The sequence below is a fragment of the Hippopotamus amphibius genome, chromosome 1, assembly GCF_030028045.1.
Source record: "Hippopotamus amphibius kiboko isolate mHipAmp2 chromosome 1, mHipAmp2.hap2, whole genome shotgun sequence".
NCBI classification, from domain to species: Eukaryota; Metazoa; Chordata; class Mammalia; order Artiodactyla; family Hippopotamidae; genus Hippopotamus; species Hippopotamus amphibius.
The window spans coordinates 59,122,293-59,143,494 of NC_080186.1; the positions used below are offsets into that span (position 1 = coordinate 59,122,293).

General features: G+C 33.5%; 1 protein-coding gene across 8 annotated transcripts in view; it reads right to left on the reverse strand.

Annotated features, from left to right (window-relative positions):
• LOC130839713 (calcium-activated chloride channel regulator 1) overlaps positions 1–21,202 on the reverse strand; it is a 48,161-nt gene that overhangs the window by 5,591 nt on the left and 21,368 nt on the right. For 7 of the 8 annotated variants that reach the window (XM_057714011.1, XM_057714021.1, XM_057714040.1 and 4 more), the window contains 10 exons: positions 15,369–15,547; positions 14,049–14,189; positions 13,741–13,888; positions 12,863–12,971; positions 10,298–10,478; positions 6,491–6,718; positions 5,465–5,689; positions 2,178–2,355; positions 628–728; positions 41–265 (listed from right to left, as the gene is read on the reverse strand). In XM_057714011.1, the coding sequence (XP_057569994.1) occupies positions 41–265; positions 628–728; positions 2,178–2,355; positions 5,465–5,689; positions 6,491–6,718; positions 10,298–10,478; positions 12,863–12,971; positions 13,741–13,888; positions 14,049–14,189; positions 15,369–15,527 (1,695 nt within the window). In that variant the 5' untranslated portion in view covers positions 15,528–15,547. The remainder of the gene's footprint in view (positions 1–40; positions 266–627; positions 729–2,177; positions 2,356–5,464; positions 5,690–6,490; positions 6,719–10,297; positions 10,479–12,862; positions 12,972–13,740; positions 13,889–14,048; positions 14,190–15,368; positions 15,548–21,202) is intronic. The other variant, XM_057714077.1, reaches the window with a different exon arrangement.

A 21,202-nucleotide genomic window follows, 5' to 3' on the forward strand; every position in this document is an offset into this window, starting at 1 on the left:
GAATTGATAAAGCAAGGAGAAAATAAAAAAATATTCTTACCTCTGCAATATCTGGTATTTGAAGACGAGCAGACCGAATATTTAGCTTATCTTCTTTGAAATCTGAGGTTTTATAAATCTTTCCTTTTGGATCTTGGAGAAGAATTTCTGGCTTTTGTATTGTCCATGTGACGACAAAGAAAGTGTCATTTCCTATTGTACTATCCACAGGCACTGTACCTTTTATCCATTTCATTCCTGTAATTGTCGAGGCTTTGCTTTCCAACTGTTACATAAATAAAAACAGCAAACACATAAAACTGATTTGTTATTACAGTTAATAACATTTCAAAGTTTAGTCTGTTCAGAGTAAGTCTAAATATACTTTTAAGGTTTCAATTAAAATAAGAATTATTTTGAAGAATTTGGCAAATAAAAAGCATTTATATTGATAAAAAGTAGAGAAATCAAAAGAAAAAGTGACTATAAATATCACAAAAAGCAAATTCAGTAAGGATGTTTTTCATCTGCACACCTGAAATGTTCTCAGTCAGGAGAGTTATTTATTAGAGAAAGAAATTACTATTTAGGATAATAAAAATTTATTAGAAGTGTGAAAAGGCAAAGAATTTTTTTAAAGATACTGACCTGAATAGCCTGCTGAGTGATGCTGCCACTTCTAGATGAAATTCTACTGAAAGCGTTAGTAAGGCCATTTATATCTTTATTGGCATAAAAACGATGTCCTCCTAAAACGGAATTTTATTTACTTTTATAGTACTAATTTTATTTTATTTTTTAAATTTTTATTGGAGTATAGTTGGTTCACAATGTTGTGTTAGTTTCAGGTATACAGCAAAGTGCATCAGTTATACAGCAAAGTGCATCAGTTATACATACACATATATTCACTCTTTTTTAGATTCTTTTCCCATATAGGTCATTACAGAGTATTGAGTAGAGTCCCCTGTGCTCTACAGTAGGTCCTTATTAGTTATCTATTTTATGTATAGTAGTGGATATATGTCAATCCCAATTTCCCAATTTATCCCTCCCCTGCTTTCACCCCTGGTAACCATAAGTTTGTTTTCCACATATCAGACTCTATTTCTGTTTTGTAAATAGGTTCATTTGTACCATTTTTTTAGATTCCATATATAAGCAATATCATGTGGTATTTGTCTTTTTCTGACTTACTTCATTCAGGATGACAATCTCTAGGTCCATTCATGTTGCGGCAAGTGGCATTATTTCATTCTTTTTTTATGACTAAGATTCCATATAACACTAATTTTAAATGGGAAAATCATGTTTGCTGCTATACTCTTATCAATATACTATAAAATACATTTTAATTTCTTTTTAAACTTACAAAAAATGAATTTCCTAGACCTTAGGAACTTTTAGTATATCAGTATCCTAGATGTAATCCCACGATAACTAAACCTTGCTCAAAATGTTAGAACAAAGAAAATAACTGCTAAATAATATTATTTTTATATCAGTCATTAGATTTAAGTGCTTGCCACATTAGTAAAGTTGATCGAATCAGCAAATAATGTAATGAAAATTAAAGACAATTTTTAAACTAGTTACTTATTTTCTAGTTATATCTAAGATATACCAAAGCAATTAGAGAATGACAGTTTAGAATAAAGTAAAAATTAAGTGCAGAAGATAAATGATACAGGAGTTAATGAAGAGGTGGATAATTTAGGTGTCAGGAGCTGGAAAAGAATGGATTGCAGAGAGCAAGACTTGGACAATCAGGTCTCTAACTATAGCCTTGAGCAGATCATTTCTATTCTCTAGGTTTACTTTCTTCTTCAGTGAAATAGGGGTGTCTGAATCTCTACTTTAAGACTGAGCAGGACGGATACTGAGCAAGAATTTTGGAACTGCAGTTAAAGTCATTAGTAACCGTGGAGAAAGAAGTTTCATTTTGATGTTATTGGTAGAAAGTGGTGAGAAATGAATGAAGACAGCAAATGTTGACTAATATTAGAAGAAGCTAATATAGGTAGAGAGAACTGGGGGTGGGGAGAAGAAAGATATTAATTTGAGGGACAAGGACAAGGAAAGGACACAGATTAACTTTTTAAGATAGGATAATTTTGAGCAGTTTGTAGTTTAAGGGGAAAGAGCCCCTGGAATGAGAGAAACTGAAAAGGTATTCAAACTCTATTCCAGAGGCTTACCTGTCACATCTGACAGCGTCTCCAGTTCTTTAGCAGCAGAAGGTCCCAGAGCAATGGTGTGAATGACCACACCACTTTGTTTTACCTCCTCAAAGCATGAGTTTATTTCCTTATCTTCTCCATCAGTTAGTAATATGATTTCAGAACCAGAAGCGCTCTGGTTACTGTGGATAATTGCCTGATAGTGAAAAGCCAGATTATTAATTAGAGAATATAATATGTAAATAAATTAAACTAAGAATAAACCTGTTCTTTAGTCTCGGAGAAGTCTTTAGGCCTATGCATCAGAGTAGGCAAAACGAAACTTTGTGTTGTCATTCCAGGTTGAGTTAGTTTGGAAATAAGTGTAATGTATAATGGTCTTTTTTTAAAAAATTTTATTTATTTTTGGCTGCATTGGGTCTCCCTTGCTGCTCATGGGCTTGCCCTAGTTGCCGCAAGCAGGGGCTACTCTTCATTTTGGTGCGTGGGCTTCTCAGTGCAGTGGCTTCTCTTGTTGTGGAGCACAGGCTCTAGGCATATGGGCTGCCGTAGTTGTCGCACGCAGGCTCAGTAGCTGTGGCTCGTGGGCTCTAGAGCACAGGCTCAGTAGTTGTGGCACATGGGGTTAGTTGCTCCGTGGCATGTGGGATCATCCTGGCCCAGGGTTCAAACCCGTTTTCCCTGCATTGGCAGGTGGATTCTTAACCACTGCACCACAAGGGAAGTCCCTGTACAATGGTCTTGTAGGTTTCCAAATGCAGAATGTTAACAGTGTTTTCACATACACTCAAGCTACCCAAGAGAGAAAGAATAAAACACTGAGAACAATGTCTAACACATAGTAAGTACTCAGTGAATGTTAGCTACTTTTATTATCTCAGGAGATCCTTGGGGTGGAGGCAAATGATCCAGGCAGTTTTGAAAGGTTGCAAACTAGACAACATTTGTAAAGCCGTGACTGAAGGCAGGTGTGCAAAGTTAAATGATGTGACTTGTGCCTTTTTATGCATTTTAGTTGATAATTGAAGAATCTCAGGATTTCCTGGAAAAAAACATTGACCTGTCATGAAGAAGGAAGTTCATGAATTTATCAAGTACTATAATTTGGGGGGTATTTTCCTGATTTTTACTAAAAGTAATGGCTAAGGCAATTTACTCAGACAAATTGAGAGTAAATTCTAGCTCTGCCGTTTGCTAAATAGAATAGCTAGTGTTAGTCTCTCTGTCATTCATATATATATATGAATATATATTTATATTTATAGTAGAGTTCTATAAATAGTTCACTGTAATGATTACCTTTTTGAACTTTGGAGTAAGAAAGGCCAGGTTTTGAATCATAGATTTACCAATTACTGACTATATGGTCTTGAGAAACATGTTTAATTACTCTGAACTTCAGTTTCTTTATGTGCAAAATAGGCATAATAGTAGTGCCCAACTAAAAAATTAACGGTAATGATAAAGTAAGATCATGAATGTAAAGCATTTAACATAGGCACTAATGTAGTATATGCTCAATAAATTTCAGATATTGTTATGATTCTGTAAGTAAAAGCTTATATATTGATATGGTTTCATTATGTAAGTAGTTAAGAGGTTTTTATATGTTTGAATGTAATTTGATATAATCTCTTCAGCATTAAACTCTGTGGTCAAAATGTCATAAGATATATATCAAAACATATTAAGAAAAACATATGTGAACCAATATGTGCAAGCATTATAACACATTACCAAGATATATAGTACTATCATGTTTTAGAAGTGAATAGACATATATAAGAATTATGATTTTTATAATAATAGTAATCCTTTCTTGAGCACTTCTTTTCTTTTTTACTGAATTATAGTTGATTTACAATGTTATATTAGTTTCAGGTGTACAACATAGTAATTCACTCTTTTTATGAATTATATATACTCTCAAGTTATTACAAAATAATGGCTATATTTCCCTGTGCTACACAATATATCCTTGTTGCTTATTTATCTTATATGTAGTAGTTTGTATCTCTTAATACCATACCCTAATCTTGCACCTTTCCCTTTCCTCTCCCTGCTGGTAACCACTAGATTGTTCTCTATATCTGTGAGTCTGTTTTTGTTTTGATATATACATTCGTTTGTGTTATTTTCTAGATTCTACGTATAATTGATAACAGAGTTTTAGTCTTTCTCTGTCTGACTTATTTTACTAAGCAAAATACCCTCTAGGTCCATCCACACTGTTGCAAATGGTGGAATTTCATTCTTTTTTATGGCCGAGTAATATTCCATTGTATATATGTATATATACATACGTACACGCTACATTATCTTTATTCATTCATCTCTTGATGGGCACTTGGGTTGCTTCCATATCTTGGCTATTGTAAATGATGCTGCTGTGAGCATTAGGGGAGCACTTATTTATCTGACATAGTTCTCACAATTAAATGAGATAGGTACTATTAATACTTTCCACATTTCATTAATTGAGGAAACAGACTTTCTGAGTTGAGTAATTCACCCATGGTCATTTAGCTAGTGAATAATAGAACCAGAATCCCAGGTTTGTCTGGATCTAGAACTTGTGTATTTTCTTAAACCAATATGCTTTACAGCAAATAGACATCATGAAGAAAGCTGAGATTCTATTAACTAGTGGCCCAAATAAGAGTAACAGTCTCCACTTTTTAGCTGAGGCAATGAGAGGATCAGTGAAAGCAAATAGGTTTCTGTTTTTGTGACTGAAAGAATATAAATAGGCTTAAATAGAGGCTGTCTTAGGTTGGAAGAAATTCAGATGAGTACTGGAAGCAGTTTAATATAGTTCACAATTTTTATTTCATTAAACTTCTCCATATGTATCTTGAGTTTGGTACTGTACTTGAGGAACTACCTTTATCTTTGTGATTTTTAAATGTCAATTTAAATTGATGAACTGAGGTTTTCTTTATCCACAATATAAAAATATTGGTAATCTCCCTCTTCCACAATCCCATTAACAGCATTATTTTCTCCTCATGGAAATTCAAACTATGGGAGTGATAAAGAAACGAGGAGCTCCCCACTAAATCATGATGATTGTGTGCACACAAGATTTTTCTTCCCTTTAACCACTCCTCAGTGCCTCAGGAGGATGTTGGTGAAATAACCACACTCAGAGAGGATCTAGCTATGAACAGTAGATAACGGAAGGTCTTTAAAAATTATTTAACTGAGGGACCTCTGAGCTCATGACCCTTGTTCCAAGCGAGCTGGACAAAATTAAAAACAATGGTAAATGGCAAATAATATTTAGAAAAGCATTTTTATTCTACCTGGAATGCTACTTTGAGTCCCCTGCAAATTGAAGTTCCACCGTAAGCTCTTTGAGGCAGATTTGCAGTGATATTTTGGTAAACATTACCATCGGTTATTTCTGTTAGATGATTTTGGATTTCAGCAACACTGTTAAATGTAACCAGCCCAACCAAGGATCCCTTTTCGATAATTTGAATCAAGTATATTTCTGCTGCTTGATTCATTCGAAAGAGACGGTCTTCCTGTAAGAAAAAGATGTTTGAACAATTCCTCAGTTTCCTCCAATCTTGACAGATTGGTGAAAGACAAAGTTCGTGGGCCAGAGATCATGATAATATTGATTACTGTATTTTAGAGTTTAACTTCATTATATTAAAAAGAAATAATATTAAAGAAAAACTTCAGTCATGTTATAATTGGAAAACCCTTAAAAATTTATGCCTTCTCTAACAGTAAGGAAATAATTTTAAAATGCACATGAAAATGTTTGTTGCAACATAACTTTTGATAATGAGTTGAAAATCACCAAAATGTCCAATAATGGGGGGTTATTTGACTAAATTATAATATGTGCATATGATACAACCGTTAAAACTTGTGTCATGGAATCATTTTTTTTCCTTGGGGAGTGTTTAAGGTATGGTAAGTAAAAAATCATATTATAAAACATTATGTAAGATATAATCACATTTTTGACTAGGAAAAACAAATACATGAATAGAAAAAGACAGGAATGATATATGATTGGTGGAATTATGGATGATTTTCATTTTTTCTTTCTGTTCAGTTGTGTTAGTTCTAGTTTGTTAGAACTAAAAGTTAAAGAATAAACATCATCTATAATCCAATAACCTTAATATAACAATTGTTTTTATTTTAGTATATTATTTTCTAGCAATTGTCCATATAAAAAATTGTACTAAAATTTGTTAGAATAATAAAAATATTTTTTAGTTAGCTTAGTAGAACTAAACCTAAGATTAAATTATATTTCTATTAGCTTAAATACCTAATTTAGGAGAGCTAACAAATAAGCATCTTACTGAACTCATGCTTCCAGATTTATCAAGTACCAAACAGACTACCCGCTGTTTGGACTTGAGCAATGAAAATGTAGGATGAGTTGGTGGATTCACTTCTGTCATGGGAGATATATTCTGAAAGTCATCAGAGTCCATGATTACATCCCATGTGCTTCTGCCATTGCACATTTTGTTTTGTAGGTTTGGAGCTTCTGTATTGTGTGTTTCTTCTGTACAAAATTCAGCCACCTGGAAAAAATAAATTGAAAGACATTAATAGAATAACTGATTAGGCATTACCTTCCTTTCCAAATATACAGTTGGCTGCCTTATATATCCTCCACACATTTTATCTCCTGAAAATTAAAAATTATTTCATAATCTAACATTCTTATCTATTTTGCATACTCAAATGGAGAGAAAGCGAAGTAAAACCATCAATATGCCCTGGAAAGTTATTTGGTGTTTCTTTTAGGTGTAGGTAGATCATAGCACTAGGGATGATGGCAGTTGACACAACTGCTTCAGTTAACTTCTTACTTTCCCTTCTAGACTCTTGGGGGACTCAAGCCTTGAAATAAGTTTAATGGGAAAAGGGATAGCATTTGCAGTAATTTCTAGCTGCCCCCTAAAAGTGGGGTAAAGAAAATGGCCTTCTTTAATTGCGTAAGTATTTTCTATCTCTTTATAGTTTTTTGAAAAACTTGAGAACAGATATTCTAACAACCTTGGATGTTATTGGCTCTGGTGAACTTAGACATAAATAAAATAATACTCCTAAAAAAGTAATGAAAATGTTGTGAAGAAAATAAGGAAATGTGATTGCTTCTCTTTCAGTTGCAAATGGTGAGTTGTATCCAGTAATTCTGCCAAATGATGTTTCATTACTATAGAGTATATGAAAATCCTCCAAGTTTTGAAAACTTAGTAACTTAGAAAAACACTAGCATAAATTAGTAGCATTCAGGAAAGAATTTGTCTTGCAGTAAAGCTTCAGCTTTATAAGTGTCAGTTTGTTTTTCTAAATGGCCTCCTCATACAAATCTCTAGCTGTAAGCTCAGATTTAGAACTAAATCATTAAGCCTGAATACCTTTTATTCAAGTTTTAAGATTTTGTTTTCCTTCTGTTATGTTTCTAATCTACATTTCTCAGAAGGGGTTCTATTGATGGGAGAAAAATACAGTTTTCAGTCAAAGATTTATAATAATATTGATTATATGAAATGCCTACCAAATGTGGCTTCTCTTGCTACTGTCTCTGCCTTTATTCAGGGCCTTTAGGTCTATCTGCCTATTGCCATGGCCTTCCAACAGGTCTCCTTGCCTCTACTATCTCACTCCCTTTTGTTTTTCACAGTGAGTAGAATTATCATCCTGAAAGAATTGGCTGATTACATCACCAGTCTGAAGCTGCTAAAAAAAAAATCCAAGCACCTTAGCTTTGTAGGTTCTAATTTCATGTTTCAATCCCATTTCCTGCTTCTTCCTCACCATGTATGCTTTGCTTTAGAACACTGAACTTTTTCCTGTCCTTAGCGTATGCCAGAAACTTTCACAAGGCTCTCACTAATCCAAATGGAAAAAGGGAAAAGGAAATTTGTGCAAATTAGAAAAAGGTGTGAGAGCCTTGCTCAAGTCCTTTTATTGTCATCTACCTGGAAAGTGTTCTAATAAATATTAAAATCTTTAGTGGCCATGATGCAGATAATTTGGGCGGTGCTCAACTTGTACAGTCATGTGCAGCATCCTTGTAGTTTTCCATTTTTGTTTATGTAAACCTGTTTCTTTACCTAGAATACCCTTCCCTTTCCTGCTTTAGCAAGTTCATACTAATTTTTTTCCACATCCTAGCCCAAAACTCATCTCTTTAGAAACGATTTTCTGACCTTCAGTTGGAGACATTTGCTGTACTCTCATAGCACTTGATTTCTATTTGTTCCTACTTTGTATTCATATTTACTTTTCTTATATCTCTACCTCTCTCACTACATTGAGTTCCTCAAGAACAGTTATTTTTAATTATTTCTATATTTTTTAGCACCTAACAGTGCTGGGCATGAAGTGGGAGTAATGAAGTTTAAAGGAAGAAAATCATGATTTGAATATTCATTATTTCAGATCATATTTCTCCTGGATCTGAGCTTATGCCCTGGGTACAGATGCTATGCAATATATTTAGCCTATGTTACAATAATTAGAAGGTAGTGTTATTATGCACAAGATATGTGGTTAAAGTACAGTATTTATCTCTGAGCCATATCTTATATAATTAGTTGCCCTCCATATTTCAGCTATATGATTTTCTTTCTTCATTATTATTTATTTTCCACATAGGCAGCGTGAGTTATCTCCTCATAGTCAAATGCTTTTGAAATTTATAGTTTGATACAGACAGTATATATTCCAATTATCCTCTTGTGTCACATGATCTGATATCTGTATGGATGCTGAATTCTTTGGCTGCCTTTGTGGATCCAGATTCAGCAGGTTAAAATGAAACTTCTAGACTCATGTTTCAAATATTCCCAGGGGAGAGATTTATTAGGCTGGAAAATGATTTCTACTTAAATATCTCACTGGATTCATTTAGGAGTTTTAGAAGAAAATATCAAATCTATATTTTTACCCAAGTCCTTCGTCATTAATTCCCTAGATTCCAAAACAATTTAAAATCTTATTGGAAAGAATAGGACTTTACAAACCTCTACCCATGGAAGTCTATGTTGCTGGTAATTTGGTATATGAAAATTTGCTTCTCTTAAATGTTGGTTTACTATCTAGAGATAGTATACTTTATTTTGATTTGTTATTTTTGATAACTTTCATATGTTTCATATTTAAAAGTTTTTTTACATGTTTAGAAGCTTTCCTTAGGTAAATATGATATGTTTGCATTAATTGAGGCTGGATTTATGCAGGGAAAGAGACAATTCTTATTATTATCCAAATATTTTATACACTTTAAAAATTAAAAATTTAAATTTTATTTTGTGCTCACCTTGTGCTAAGCCCTGTGGTTATACTTTATTTATTTTAGCTCTTATAAAATACTAATAACACCGTAAAGTGAGTATTATAATTCCCATTTAAAAGACTAGAGAATTAAATTTCAGATTTAGCAGTTTGCTTATAGTGACACAGCTTGAAAATGACATACTGAGGTTTGATATCAGATCTGTCTGACTCCAAGGCACCTGTTTTTATCTACTGATAAAAATGTATCTATTGATACATTTAAACCAGACATTTCAGGTCAAACATTAGCTTTGGAACTTGAATTATTGTGCTGTTATTTTTCAGTTGGTCAGATTGGTGATCGTGAACTTTTCCTCTTTTGTTGTTCTGCAGAGACAGAGCCATTTATGTTTTCACAATATCACTTTGCAAAACTTAGTGTGCTTTAGTGTGAAGGTAATGGAAAATAGAGACTGTCAGTACTTTCCAAAGCTACAGAATGAACTACTTTGGAAAAGTAGTATGACTAACACCTAGAAGAAAGAATTAAAAAAGTAAGGTTGTAGTTCTAGATACAAGCCCACAGAAGTCAAATGAGGGAAGGGATTTTATAAGAAATTCTGTGATGCCAATGAGAAGGATACAGTTCTACCTCCGAAGAAAAAAAAAAAAAATACAGGTTAGTAAGAAAGGGTGGAATAATTTCCAGATACACCCTGACACAAGACTGGATAAAATTGCTGTTAATTAACTGTCATAGTATTTTTCCTTATTTCTGTTGGTATATATAATTTCATGGTAGAAAATTCAGCTTCCCTAATTAACTTTTCCCAAAGGTTTCCTTTGTGAGACTAGAAAAAGAAGGTACTTACAGAATGGAGACTTTGCATAAACATAATGGACTCCTTTGCAGTCTGGGATTTTTCTGGGATGAATGTACATTTTGGTTCATATAGCCCTGTCTGTGAGTCATGTCTGCATGGCCTTGTTATACATCTGACTCCCTGGTATTCCTTGAAAATCACGTTAATGCCAGTAATATGAGCTGAACATCTATGATGAAAGAATTAGATTACATCCAAATATGAAGGCCAGAGAAATTATGAATAAAGATTAATATCCTAAAATCATTCCCTCAGTGATAATTGCTGTAGACAAATGTACTTTTGTCATTTTGACAAAAGTAAGCACCGTGTCTTACCCTTATTTACGATCGATTTCAGCAAGAACAATGATGTTAATTCATGTTTATTAATATTCACTGCTCATTAATGTGATCAATATATCTATTATCCTTGTGACCTTGAGCTAAAGAAGGTAATTCCTAACTCACAGGGATGTTGTGAAAATTGAGTTAAGCGATACAGAGGAGTTGCTTCCCAGTGGGGAGGGGAGAGTCAACATTAAGCTTAAAATCCTCTTAAATTTCTTGTATATGATAAGCATATACATACATATACACACATATATATTGCTATATAGGTGTATACATATATACATATAGGTATGTATACCATACATACAAAACCATGTGTAGTTTTTGTGTTTACATCATTTTACAATTTACATTTGAAAATCACTGAGCTAGACTGAAAAAAGAAATGAAAATAAACCTTGCTTGGAAATGCTTGTGCATTCAAACCTTTTAGTCTTTGTAAGTAAGATAAGTCAAGTCCCTGGCAGAGAATGAGGTAGGGTGGGCTATGGGTAAAAGATTCTGAAGAGTTCTTGTTTACCTGCAGGATTTACTGCCATTCTGTGTTAATATTAAACTTCATAACATTAATCCATTAAATAAATTTATTTGTATTGCAAGGATTAAAGGAGATGGTTAGTCATATTTTCCAAGAGAGTTAACTCTAGAGTAAACCTGAAAATTAAACTTACACTGCCTCCAACAAAGTGCCTGGCACACAGTAGGAGCTCAATAAATGTTATTTTAGATACTTGTTTTTACTATTATGTCTCCTTGTATTACTGATAAGGAAACTCATTCATTTTTCATTAATTTATTAAAAATTGGTTGATGCATTCTTTGTTTAGCTTTTACTGTGTGCATGCCCAAGGCTAGGGGATTAAAAAAAATCAACCCTCAAGGATCTTAAAGTCTCCTGGGGAAAATAAAATTACATACACAATTACTGCCCAGTGTGAGAGCAGCCCATGCACATTGCTTTGGGAACATTCTCAAGGATATCTAACCCCAAATGGAGGGAGAGGAAAGACACTTAGGGAAGAAGCATTTAAACTGAGTCTTGAAAGATGAACAAGCATTGTTTGACAAGGGAAGTGGTGCTGGGAGGAGTTGTGTGGGAGGAGGTCAGAGTAATGAGTATTTTGGGTTGAAAGCCTAGTCTGTGTGAAAGATTCTAGGCAGCTTAGTAGAGATAAAACAAACAGCACAAAGGCATTTTTCTAACACACTTCTTTTCTCTAATATGTTTTTTATCCCAAAGACTTATTTCCTATTACACTGATCTCTGTTGTTCTTTAATACTCATTAACTTCTCCTCCACATGCTTGATAAAGATCTCATCTATTCATAAATAGGACCTGTCTAAATCCACCGAGCATTATATTTCTTAAAAAAATCAATTTTCTTACTTATCCTTATGAAAAGTACTTGTTTTCTTTAAGTTCAATACTAAATGAAAAATAAAATATATTTAACATGGGGCTCTAGCAGTTTAATTGATTTCAATGAAACAGATTCACCTTAAAAAGTTATGAATTGGGCTTCCTAGGTGGCGCAGTGGTTGAGAATCCGCCTGCCAATGCAGGGGACAAGGGTTCGATCCCTGCTCCAGGAAGATCCCACATGCCGTGGAGCAACTGAGCCCGTGCGCCACAACTATTGAGCCTGTGCTTTAGAGCCCATGAGCCACAGCTATTGAGCCCATGTGCTGCAGCTACTGAAGCCCACGCACCTAGAGTCCGTGCTCCGCAAGGAGAGAAGCCACGGCAATGAGGAGCCCGCGCACCACAACGAAGAGTAGCCCCTGCTCACCGAAACTAAAAAAAAAAAAAAAAAAAAAAAAAAGAGAGAGAGAAAACAAGCCCGCGCACAGCAAAAAAAAAAAAAAAAAAAAAAAAAATTATGAATCAAACAGAATAAAAAATTGGGTAGGAACTTGAACTCTAATCCTCAGATATCTTAAGTTTTAGTTTAAAACGTTTTTCTTTCTTCTTCCTCTGACAATAATATATTTTAGTACAACCCCCATGAATACTGAAATGATTCCCAAATTTTGATTGCTCTTGATTCCAAGGTGTAATACTCAGAAATTTTTGGATACATATATACTGGGTCAGGTTGGATCTTGCAATTAACTGTATGAGCATTCAGCCACTGAGGTAGCCTTCGTTTGCCTAGTATAGAAAATTAAAAAGTCATAAGTGAAAAGTTTTGAAAACAGATTTGTTCAATCGAATGATACCTTGTTGCTTCAATAGTGTTCCTTCTGGAAATATAGAATGGCTGGTCCACATTATACTCATCAAATATTCCCCATCGGAGATGGGCCCACTCATGGACAAATACTCTGCCTACGAGAGAATATTGCCATTTATAAATCTATGTTTATAATACAGGTACCCCTGCTTTTTGAAAGTTCACTTTACACCACTTCACTTTTACGAAGGACCTACCTTAGTACCTGTTTTTGCTAACAGAAATAAATTCAAAGAGGATTTTCGCTTTTATGAGAAAAGGCAAAAAGCAAAAATAGCATTCAGCATTTGTTTTGCAGCCAGCTGTTTTACAGATAGCACACACCAGAGCAGGAAGAGTGGCACCACCAAGCTCCTTCCCTGGAAACTGCACTCAGCATCTCAGCCTCACGTAATTTGAACTGTGTCTGTGAGCATCTGTGCCTTATCTTGACATATTTTCTTCATCTGTTAACAAGATGTGTCCTAAGGTAATTGATTCTTTGCTGTATGCAATTTTGACTTATGAAAGGTTTCATAGGAACACTTCTATTGGATAGTGGGGGAGACCTGTATTTAAATAGTTTCCTTATATTTTAAGTCTCCCTTCCCCATATCCTCAACCCAATTTAGTTAAGGAAATTTAGAAATTGACAACTTTCATCAGGCCAAAGAAGTTAAAATGGGTTAGTATCAATAAATGGTTAATTTTATTATTAAACACACATACAAAAAGAAATATAATTAGGTTGAACATAACTAGTAAATTTCCAAAGATATTAATACATATTTTTTCCTTTAAAAATAAAAAAAAATACCATTAATCACAGTGTTGTATTTGTTTCCAGTGGAAATAAAAATAGAAGTATAAAATAGATAGCCCTACCTCGGGACCCATAGATGGGCAAATCATTAGTCAACAAGAAGTTTGGAGTAAAATGTATATATTGTCCTTTTTCTCCACATTTTCCATATTGAAGTGTATAGGGATCATTTCCATATTTTAGGTAAGGATTAGCAACTATGACATCTGCCTAAAAAGCAGAAGAACAAACAAACCAAAACAAATCCTAAGAGCAATAGAAACAAGGAATTTTCCTCTAGTCATTAGTAATTACTAAAAAATTATGAGTATTAATTTTGAAAAATCACAGGAAGAAAGAAACAGTTTAGGAGCTAGATAAAATACCCTACCTGGTCATATGATTCTTGTTTTGGCATTAAGTACTCAGATTTTGATTTCCAGGTCATTGGAATTAAAATGCTTACATTCCTGAAATAAACTCTTCGTTTGGTGGCATGAAACAGGTAAGTAGAAGCTTCAGTTACCATTTCCTGACAAAATTAAAAATACTTTGTAGTAACAATTTCACAATGAAATGAACATGAAAGTGTACATATAAACAAGAAGAGGCTAATCTAAGCCCCTCTCCCAAATATTTTGGCAAAGACTAACTGAAAAATAGGTTACATTTTACTATATTTCTCTAGTCTGTAAACTCTCATTTTTATATCCTTAGAAATCAATTCTTTATTTTTTACCTATCCAAACCTGCAGTCAGCATTCTGGGTTGGAGCAGGGAGTGAGGGTGTTAGGTGAGATATAAAGGTGATTAAGAGTGGGAGTCTGTTGGCAAGTTGCTTATTGAATTAAACACAGGTGCTTAAAATTGGATTGGGAGTTTAAAGTTTGGTAGATTTTATACTGTTGGTAATTGAAAAAACCATTTTGCTAGATTTATTTTGAGTTACCTTCTCATATGGAAAATGTGTTCATAAAAGGCAAACTTTTACCAAGCAGTAATTTTCTAAAAATATGTAGGTCATTGGCTTCAAATTCCAGTTTTGCTACTTATTGCATGACTATACAAATCACTTAACTTCTCTCAATTTATACAACAAGGGTAATTAATAATCTCTGTTCTTGACCACCTCATAGGGATATTGGGAAGATCAAATAAAATAGTATATATTAGAGTGCTATATATATTTTCTTATAGTGACTAACCTAGATGAAATTAGGAAGTAAATCAACTTCAAAAATATGTAATATTTTCTTTAAGATCAGATACCTAAGAGTTTCAAAATTTTTAGAGCTGAACAAGTATAAACAACTGAAAAAACTGAAAAAAACGTGTAACATAATGAACCTTTAGGACTTAAGTGTAGGTTAGTTATTTAAACATTATAAAAGTGACTTCATGAAGAGAAAATTGGAAAATAATTCTCCAGGAGCTCAAAGGCCTTTCTTTTGGCTTAATGAGTTGAAAAAATATTGGTGGGTTGGCCTTTTAATAATTCATTTGGGGAATGACTAGTGCTATTAATATATGATGCATAATACTTAACCTAAGCATTTATTAATCTTGACAGTTTAGATACATGCTATGTAAATGATGAATACTAAGAATTTTGGAAAGTTATAACTGTGTGAATGTGTGTATATGCCTAGGCAACATGAGTTGAAAATAGTTAATGAAATAAAAATAAATCGATAAGAAATTTTTCTCTTACCTTTATGATTTGAATGAGTTTTTCATCTTCTGGCACACTGGGGTTAATTGCAATGACAATGCCTTCATATCCATTGTTAATCAAATTTACCATTGAGCTTTTCATTCCAGGCAAGAGATGCAGAGTTAGGAACAGAATAACATTCAGACTGAGCACCATTTTTGCACGTTACAATAAACCTATTGGAAATATAAGGGGAGTGTTTACGTATCTGCTGAACTCAGAAATTTGACTCTAGACCCAAATATTTGTGTAAATATATTACTAAAATATTTTGATGAACTTCCTTATCTTATTCTAAAGAGTTCTCTTTTTCTCTTCTCTTCTCTCTTCTCTTCTTGGCTGCGTTGGGTCTTCGTTTCTACTCACGGGCTTCCTCTAGTTACAGCAAGCGGGGGTACTCTTCCATGCCATGTGTGGTCTTCTCATTGCAGTGGCTTCTCTTGTTGCAGAGCACGGGCTCTAGGCACGCAGGTTCAGTAGTTGCAGCATGTGGGCTTCAGTATTTGTGGTGTTCAGGCTCTAGGGTTCTCGGGCTTCAGTAGTTGTGGCGCACGGGCTCAGTAGTTGTGGCACATGCACTTAGTTGCTCCTGGGCATGTAGGATCTTCCCTGCACAAGGATCAAACCTGTGCCCCCTGCATTGGCAGGCAGATTCTTAACCACTGCACCACCAGGGAAGTCCCTCTAAAGAGCTCTTTAATTGTTAAGTAGCAACGGGGGTTATGCTGAACATTTACCATACTTTCTAAGACAGCTAAGGTGTTAAGCACTCATTGAGTTGAGCAAGTCTTTGAGATTGTTTGTGCCATCATCATCCTCATCATGGTGGTCACTCATCATCTTCATTGTCATCATCATCAAATAGCATTAGATATTTTCCAGTCCTGGGATCTATTTACAGAAAAGTGCTCTGTGGAAGGATGAGGAACTGAAATGAAAAGCACCAGGAAATAAAAGACGAAAAAGGCATGTTTAAAAAAACAAAACAAAAATGAATAAAGGAACTAGAGTGGGAATGGCAGTGAATTAGGATTTCCATTCTTTCTTTAGATGGGAGTCATATGAGCACAGTGGTTGGAAACAGCTATGAGTCAAGGGGGAAATGGATTTTTTCATTACTTTATGTGATGACTACTTGGGTATTTCCGTTTTCAAATAACTCTGAATGCTTTAAGTCCTTGTATAACTTGAAAACTTAATATGCTTCAATTAGATTTCTTCTTTGAATTGAACATAAATCTTCCAATATTCCTTAGCTTGAAATAGATGTACACATAGCATTGTGAGCTGGCTTTAGAGTCAGATGAATCTAAACCTGACCATTGCCTTGGTCATTTAACAGTCATGTGATTCTTTTTAAAAATTGAGGTATAGTTGAGGTACACTATTATCTAAGTTTCAGGTGTACAACATAAGTGATTCACAGTATTTAGAGATTATATTACATTTATAGTTATAAAATATTGGCTGTATTCCCTGCGTTGTAGAATATATCCTTGTAGCTTATTTATTTTATACATAGTAGTCTGTACCTCTTAATCCCCTACCCCTATCTCGCTCGACCCTTCTTCACTCTTCCCACTGGTAACCACTAGTTCTCTATATCTGTGAGTCTGTTTCTTTTTTGTTATATTCACTAGTTTGTTGTATTCTTTATATTTCACATATAAATGAAATCATACAGTATTTGTCTTTCTCTGTCTGACTTTTTTCACTTGCCATAATACCCTCTAGGTCCATCCATGTTGTCACAAATAGCAGGATTTCATTCTTTTTTATGGCTGAGTAATAGGCCATTATATATATGGGTGTATACCACATCTTCTTTATCCATTCATCTATTAATGGGCACTTAGGTTGCTTCCATATCTTGACTATTGTAAATAATGATACAGTGAACATAGAGATTCATGTATCTTTTCTATTTCATGTTTTTCTTTTCTTTGGATAAATACCCAGGAGTGGAATTGCTGGATCATATTGTAGTTCTGTTTTTCTTTTTTGTTTTTTGAGGAATCTCCATGGTGTTTTCCATAGTGGCTACCTAGTGTTCTGCTCTTTAAAGAGTATAGAAATGAGTAAAACATAGGCACTGCATTTAAAGAACATGCAAATTTGGGATTTGAACTCAGGTCATCCAGTTTCAGAAACTATGTTTTTAAAGTATATGCAACATATACTGCTTTTCAAAAAGGTGAATCAGTGAGTATCAGCCTACAAACTTATTTTGAAAGCAGTTTCTTTTTGTTTCTATTACTGACTAGTACTTCACAGTACAAGATCCAAGAGAATGTAGATTTCTATGATTAATTGCTATAAATCAATAGAATTTTTATTGTTTCAATTTTAGGTTGAATAATGGAATTTTCAAAAGACTCTTTTGCCATGAAAACTTAGAGTTAAGTACAAGTCTTTCAGAATTTGGTAATTTATTTTTTGATAATGTTGAGGACAGAAAACCTTTCAATAAACAATCCTTAAGTTGTATCTGAAATTGAAATGGTCAACAGAGGTCAAAAATTATATTGTCATAAAATTCCAAAAACTTAATCTCTAACCAAGTTTCTTTTAATGATCTTTATTAAAACGTATTTCTTTATTCTTTTCCTATTGCCTCTTCCTCCTGAAAGATATTTTTCTGGATGCCTCACAGAAGTGTATATATATACTATATGTATATATACACCATCTTTCAAGGAGTTATATAAAGTGAATTAAAAGCAGATGCCATTCTTTGTAATGTGAGATATAAAGAAGGAAGTGTTAAGAGTTCACCTATGGGTATGGTACACTGATTCAGAGATTTATGAACCATCACAACCTCACACACCTACTCATGCTACAGTCCAACCATTCTTAGATGTCATAGTTAATTCCTGTAGAGATTATGCTGGATTTAAGCAACTGTTACACAAACTTTAAATTGAAGAATACAGTAAATTGGTAGCTTAATCTCCTTGCCGATAACTCTCTTAGAATTTTATTAGCACTTTTTATTTTTCTTCTTTTATACCATCACTTTTCAATGTAATTTTATTTGCTACCAATATTCATGCTCTGCATTTGCGACTATTCTCTTCATTCTTTTAATTCATAAATCTGTTCATTCATTCATTTATTCAACAAACTTAATGGACATTTGCGATGTATGAGGCACTCTGCTAAGCAGGGGAATATAATAGTAAGTTATAATCCTTACCTTCTTCAAGGTGCTTCCAATCTACTCGGCATCCTGGACACTAATAATTATTTTGATTGATTTTCTGTTATTCTTCCTACATCATTAAGCATTATTTCAATTTAGAGGCTGTGATTGATTATTATGCAATTTATTACTGTGATTTTTGAACTTAACACTATCTCAGCCAAATTTGTTAACTACTACATTGCTGTAGCACACCCAGTAAGTTGCCTCAATGTCTACTTACCCTTTTCCCCTTGCTAATAGAATTTCGGTTTTGTACAGACATTTTCAGCTTTCATGTGACTGCAATGAAGTTCATGCCTATCTCAATCTCAAGGGTAAATCCAGGTTGATCTAAGCCCATGATCTTCAAAGTGTGGTTTGCAGACCTCTAAAGGTCTCCAACACTCTTAGAGGATCTAAAAGGTCAAAAATATTTTGATGATAATACTAAGAAATTACAGTATTTGTATTTTTTAAATTTGTTAACATTTGATGATGATACAAAAGATATAAAGGATAAAACTGCTGGGACCTTAGCACAAATGCAGTGACGCTATTTATAATTATCAAATTATTCACTGCCAAGCACTTGCAGTATAAAATAATGCCTGTTTCACTTGAGTTGAATTGATGAAGCAGTAAAAATTAATTTTATTAAATCTCTAATCTTGAATATACATCTTTTTTATATTCTTTGTGATGAAATAGCACTTTTGCTGCTTAGCAAAGTATTATGTTCGTACTCCAGGAAAACCAGTTGGACAAAAGGTGCAAGCTGAACTAGTCACATTTTTCGTAAGCACCATTTTTTACTTGAAAGAACTATTGACAAACAAACTATGGTAATTCGGACATAAATTTTTGGCAAATATTTTCTTCAAAATATGTAGAAGAAGACAACCAACAATATCTGTTGACAATGATAAAATCTGAGCTTTTAAAAATTAGAATTTGGAAAACTTGTATCTGTTTTTGCACATTTGACAACTTAAAAGACTTTTCTCATAAGGTTTGTGGTGGGTGGTATTAATTGATGGGAGTTTTTGATGTTGTATACTGAAATGTGTCAACATTTAGAAGATTTTCATAACTCAGTGAACCAGTGTTTTCCAGATCATCAATGCATGATATTAAAAAATTATGCACGTGTAAAAGATCCATTCAAAATATAAGATACACAGTGATATTTAATAGACTATCAATTTACTTGATTTGTGATATGTTTTCTAAATCAGTGGATATTTGAAAACACATTTCTAAAATTTCAGTAAAATCAGTATCATTTAAAAATTTAAATACCAATGAGTAAATATTTGATTTTAGTAGTATCTTTTCATTAAAATACTCAAGAAATCCTGTTAATAAACAGTAAACTGTTTCTAAGAAGCATAATTGGCTTGCATTTTAACCATTCATTCCTCAACAGCCAGGAAAGAATTTTTTTGTTGATGTTATATTTGTTAAACAAACTACGGGTAGCATATGAGGAATAGTTTAAAAAATTTGAAAGAAGAGGAAAACCAAGGGAGGAATATAGTATTAAATCACCTCTTCACAGTTATCTATCAGGAATATTTGCTACTTCCCTGAAATTAATTCATTTCAGTAGTTTGATACATGAACACATACACATATACATATACACTAAAATATTATTGGCATAATGGGTTAGGAAGACAATTTATAGTATAGGAAAATAAGCATTTTGAAAATTAAACATTTTGTAATGCATTATGATTAAACTTCTTTTGGAGAAAGAAATCTAGTAAAGTGGCAGCTGGGGAATATTTAAAAAAGTATTCTATAGGCAGTCAGGAGACCAGTGTTTGAGATTTATATATGCTACTAATTTACTTTGTACAAACTATGCCAACTTGTATAGCCTTTAGTTCCTCATTTATAACATAAATTTATATCTACTTCAAAGAGTTTCCATTGAAATTAAATGAGAATGTAAGTACTGTTTGTGTATACAAAATGCTATTCAAACAGAAAGTCTTATTATTTAGGGTATTAAATGGGGTGCCCAATACCACAGGTCTGTCCCATATAGTAAAGCTAAGAAGTCAGGTGTGGACCTTGGTCTATGACAAGAACTCACCATTGGGAAGTCATATGATTTGAGTAGCTTTTGAAATAGTAATGACACATTCATGCTGGAAGTAACATTATTTTCTGGTATCTACTCCAATAATAATTTAATTACGCATACTTAACAGATATTTTATCTGAGTTTAAGGTCCAAAGTCTCCAGCTATAAAACCAAATGTTCTCTGTGTGATACTAATTGTTCTATACACACCAAAAAATACACAGGAGCAGTCTTTCTTGTGGTGGGCTTTAATGTTATCTGTGAGTCTGATTATACTGTTTTTTCCATTGGCTCTCACTCATGGTGCTTGTTTTCTCTATGTTGAGAGATGTTTGACTTTCACTTGCTCATTTTCCCTTTATCTGCAGATCTTTGAAGTCTTAGTTTAAAAAGAGTTCCTCTAGAAAGGATTTATATTTGTGTTTTTCAGATACCTGGGTGCACTACTAGTATGAGACCACTTTTTTTTTTTAACTTCGAATAAATTTTCTTCACGTGATGGTTAATGTAGTAACTAACAGCTCTCTTTGTCTTATTCCATCAGAGGGGTTA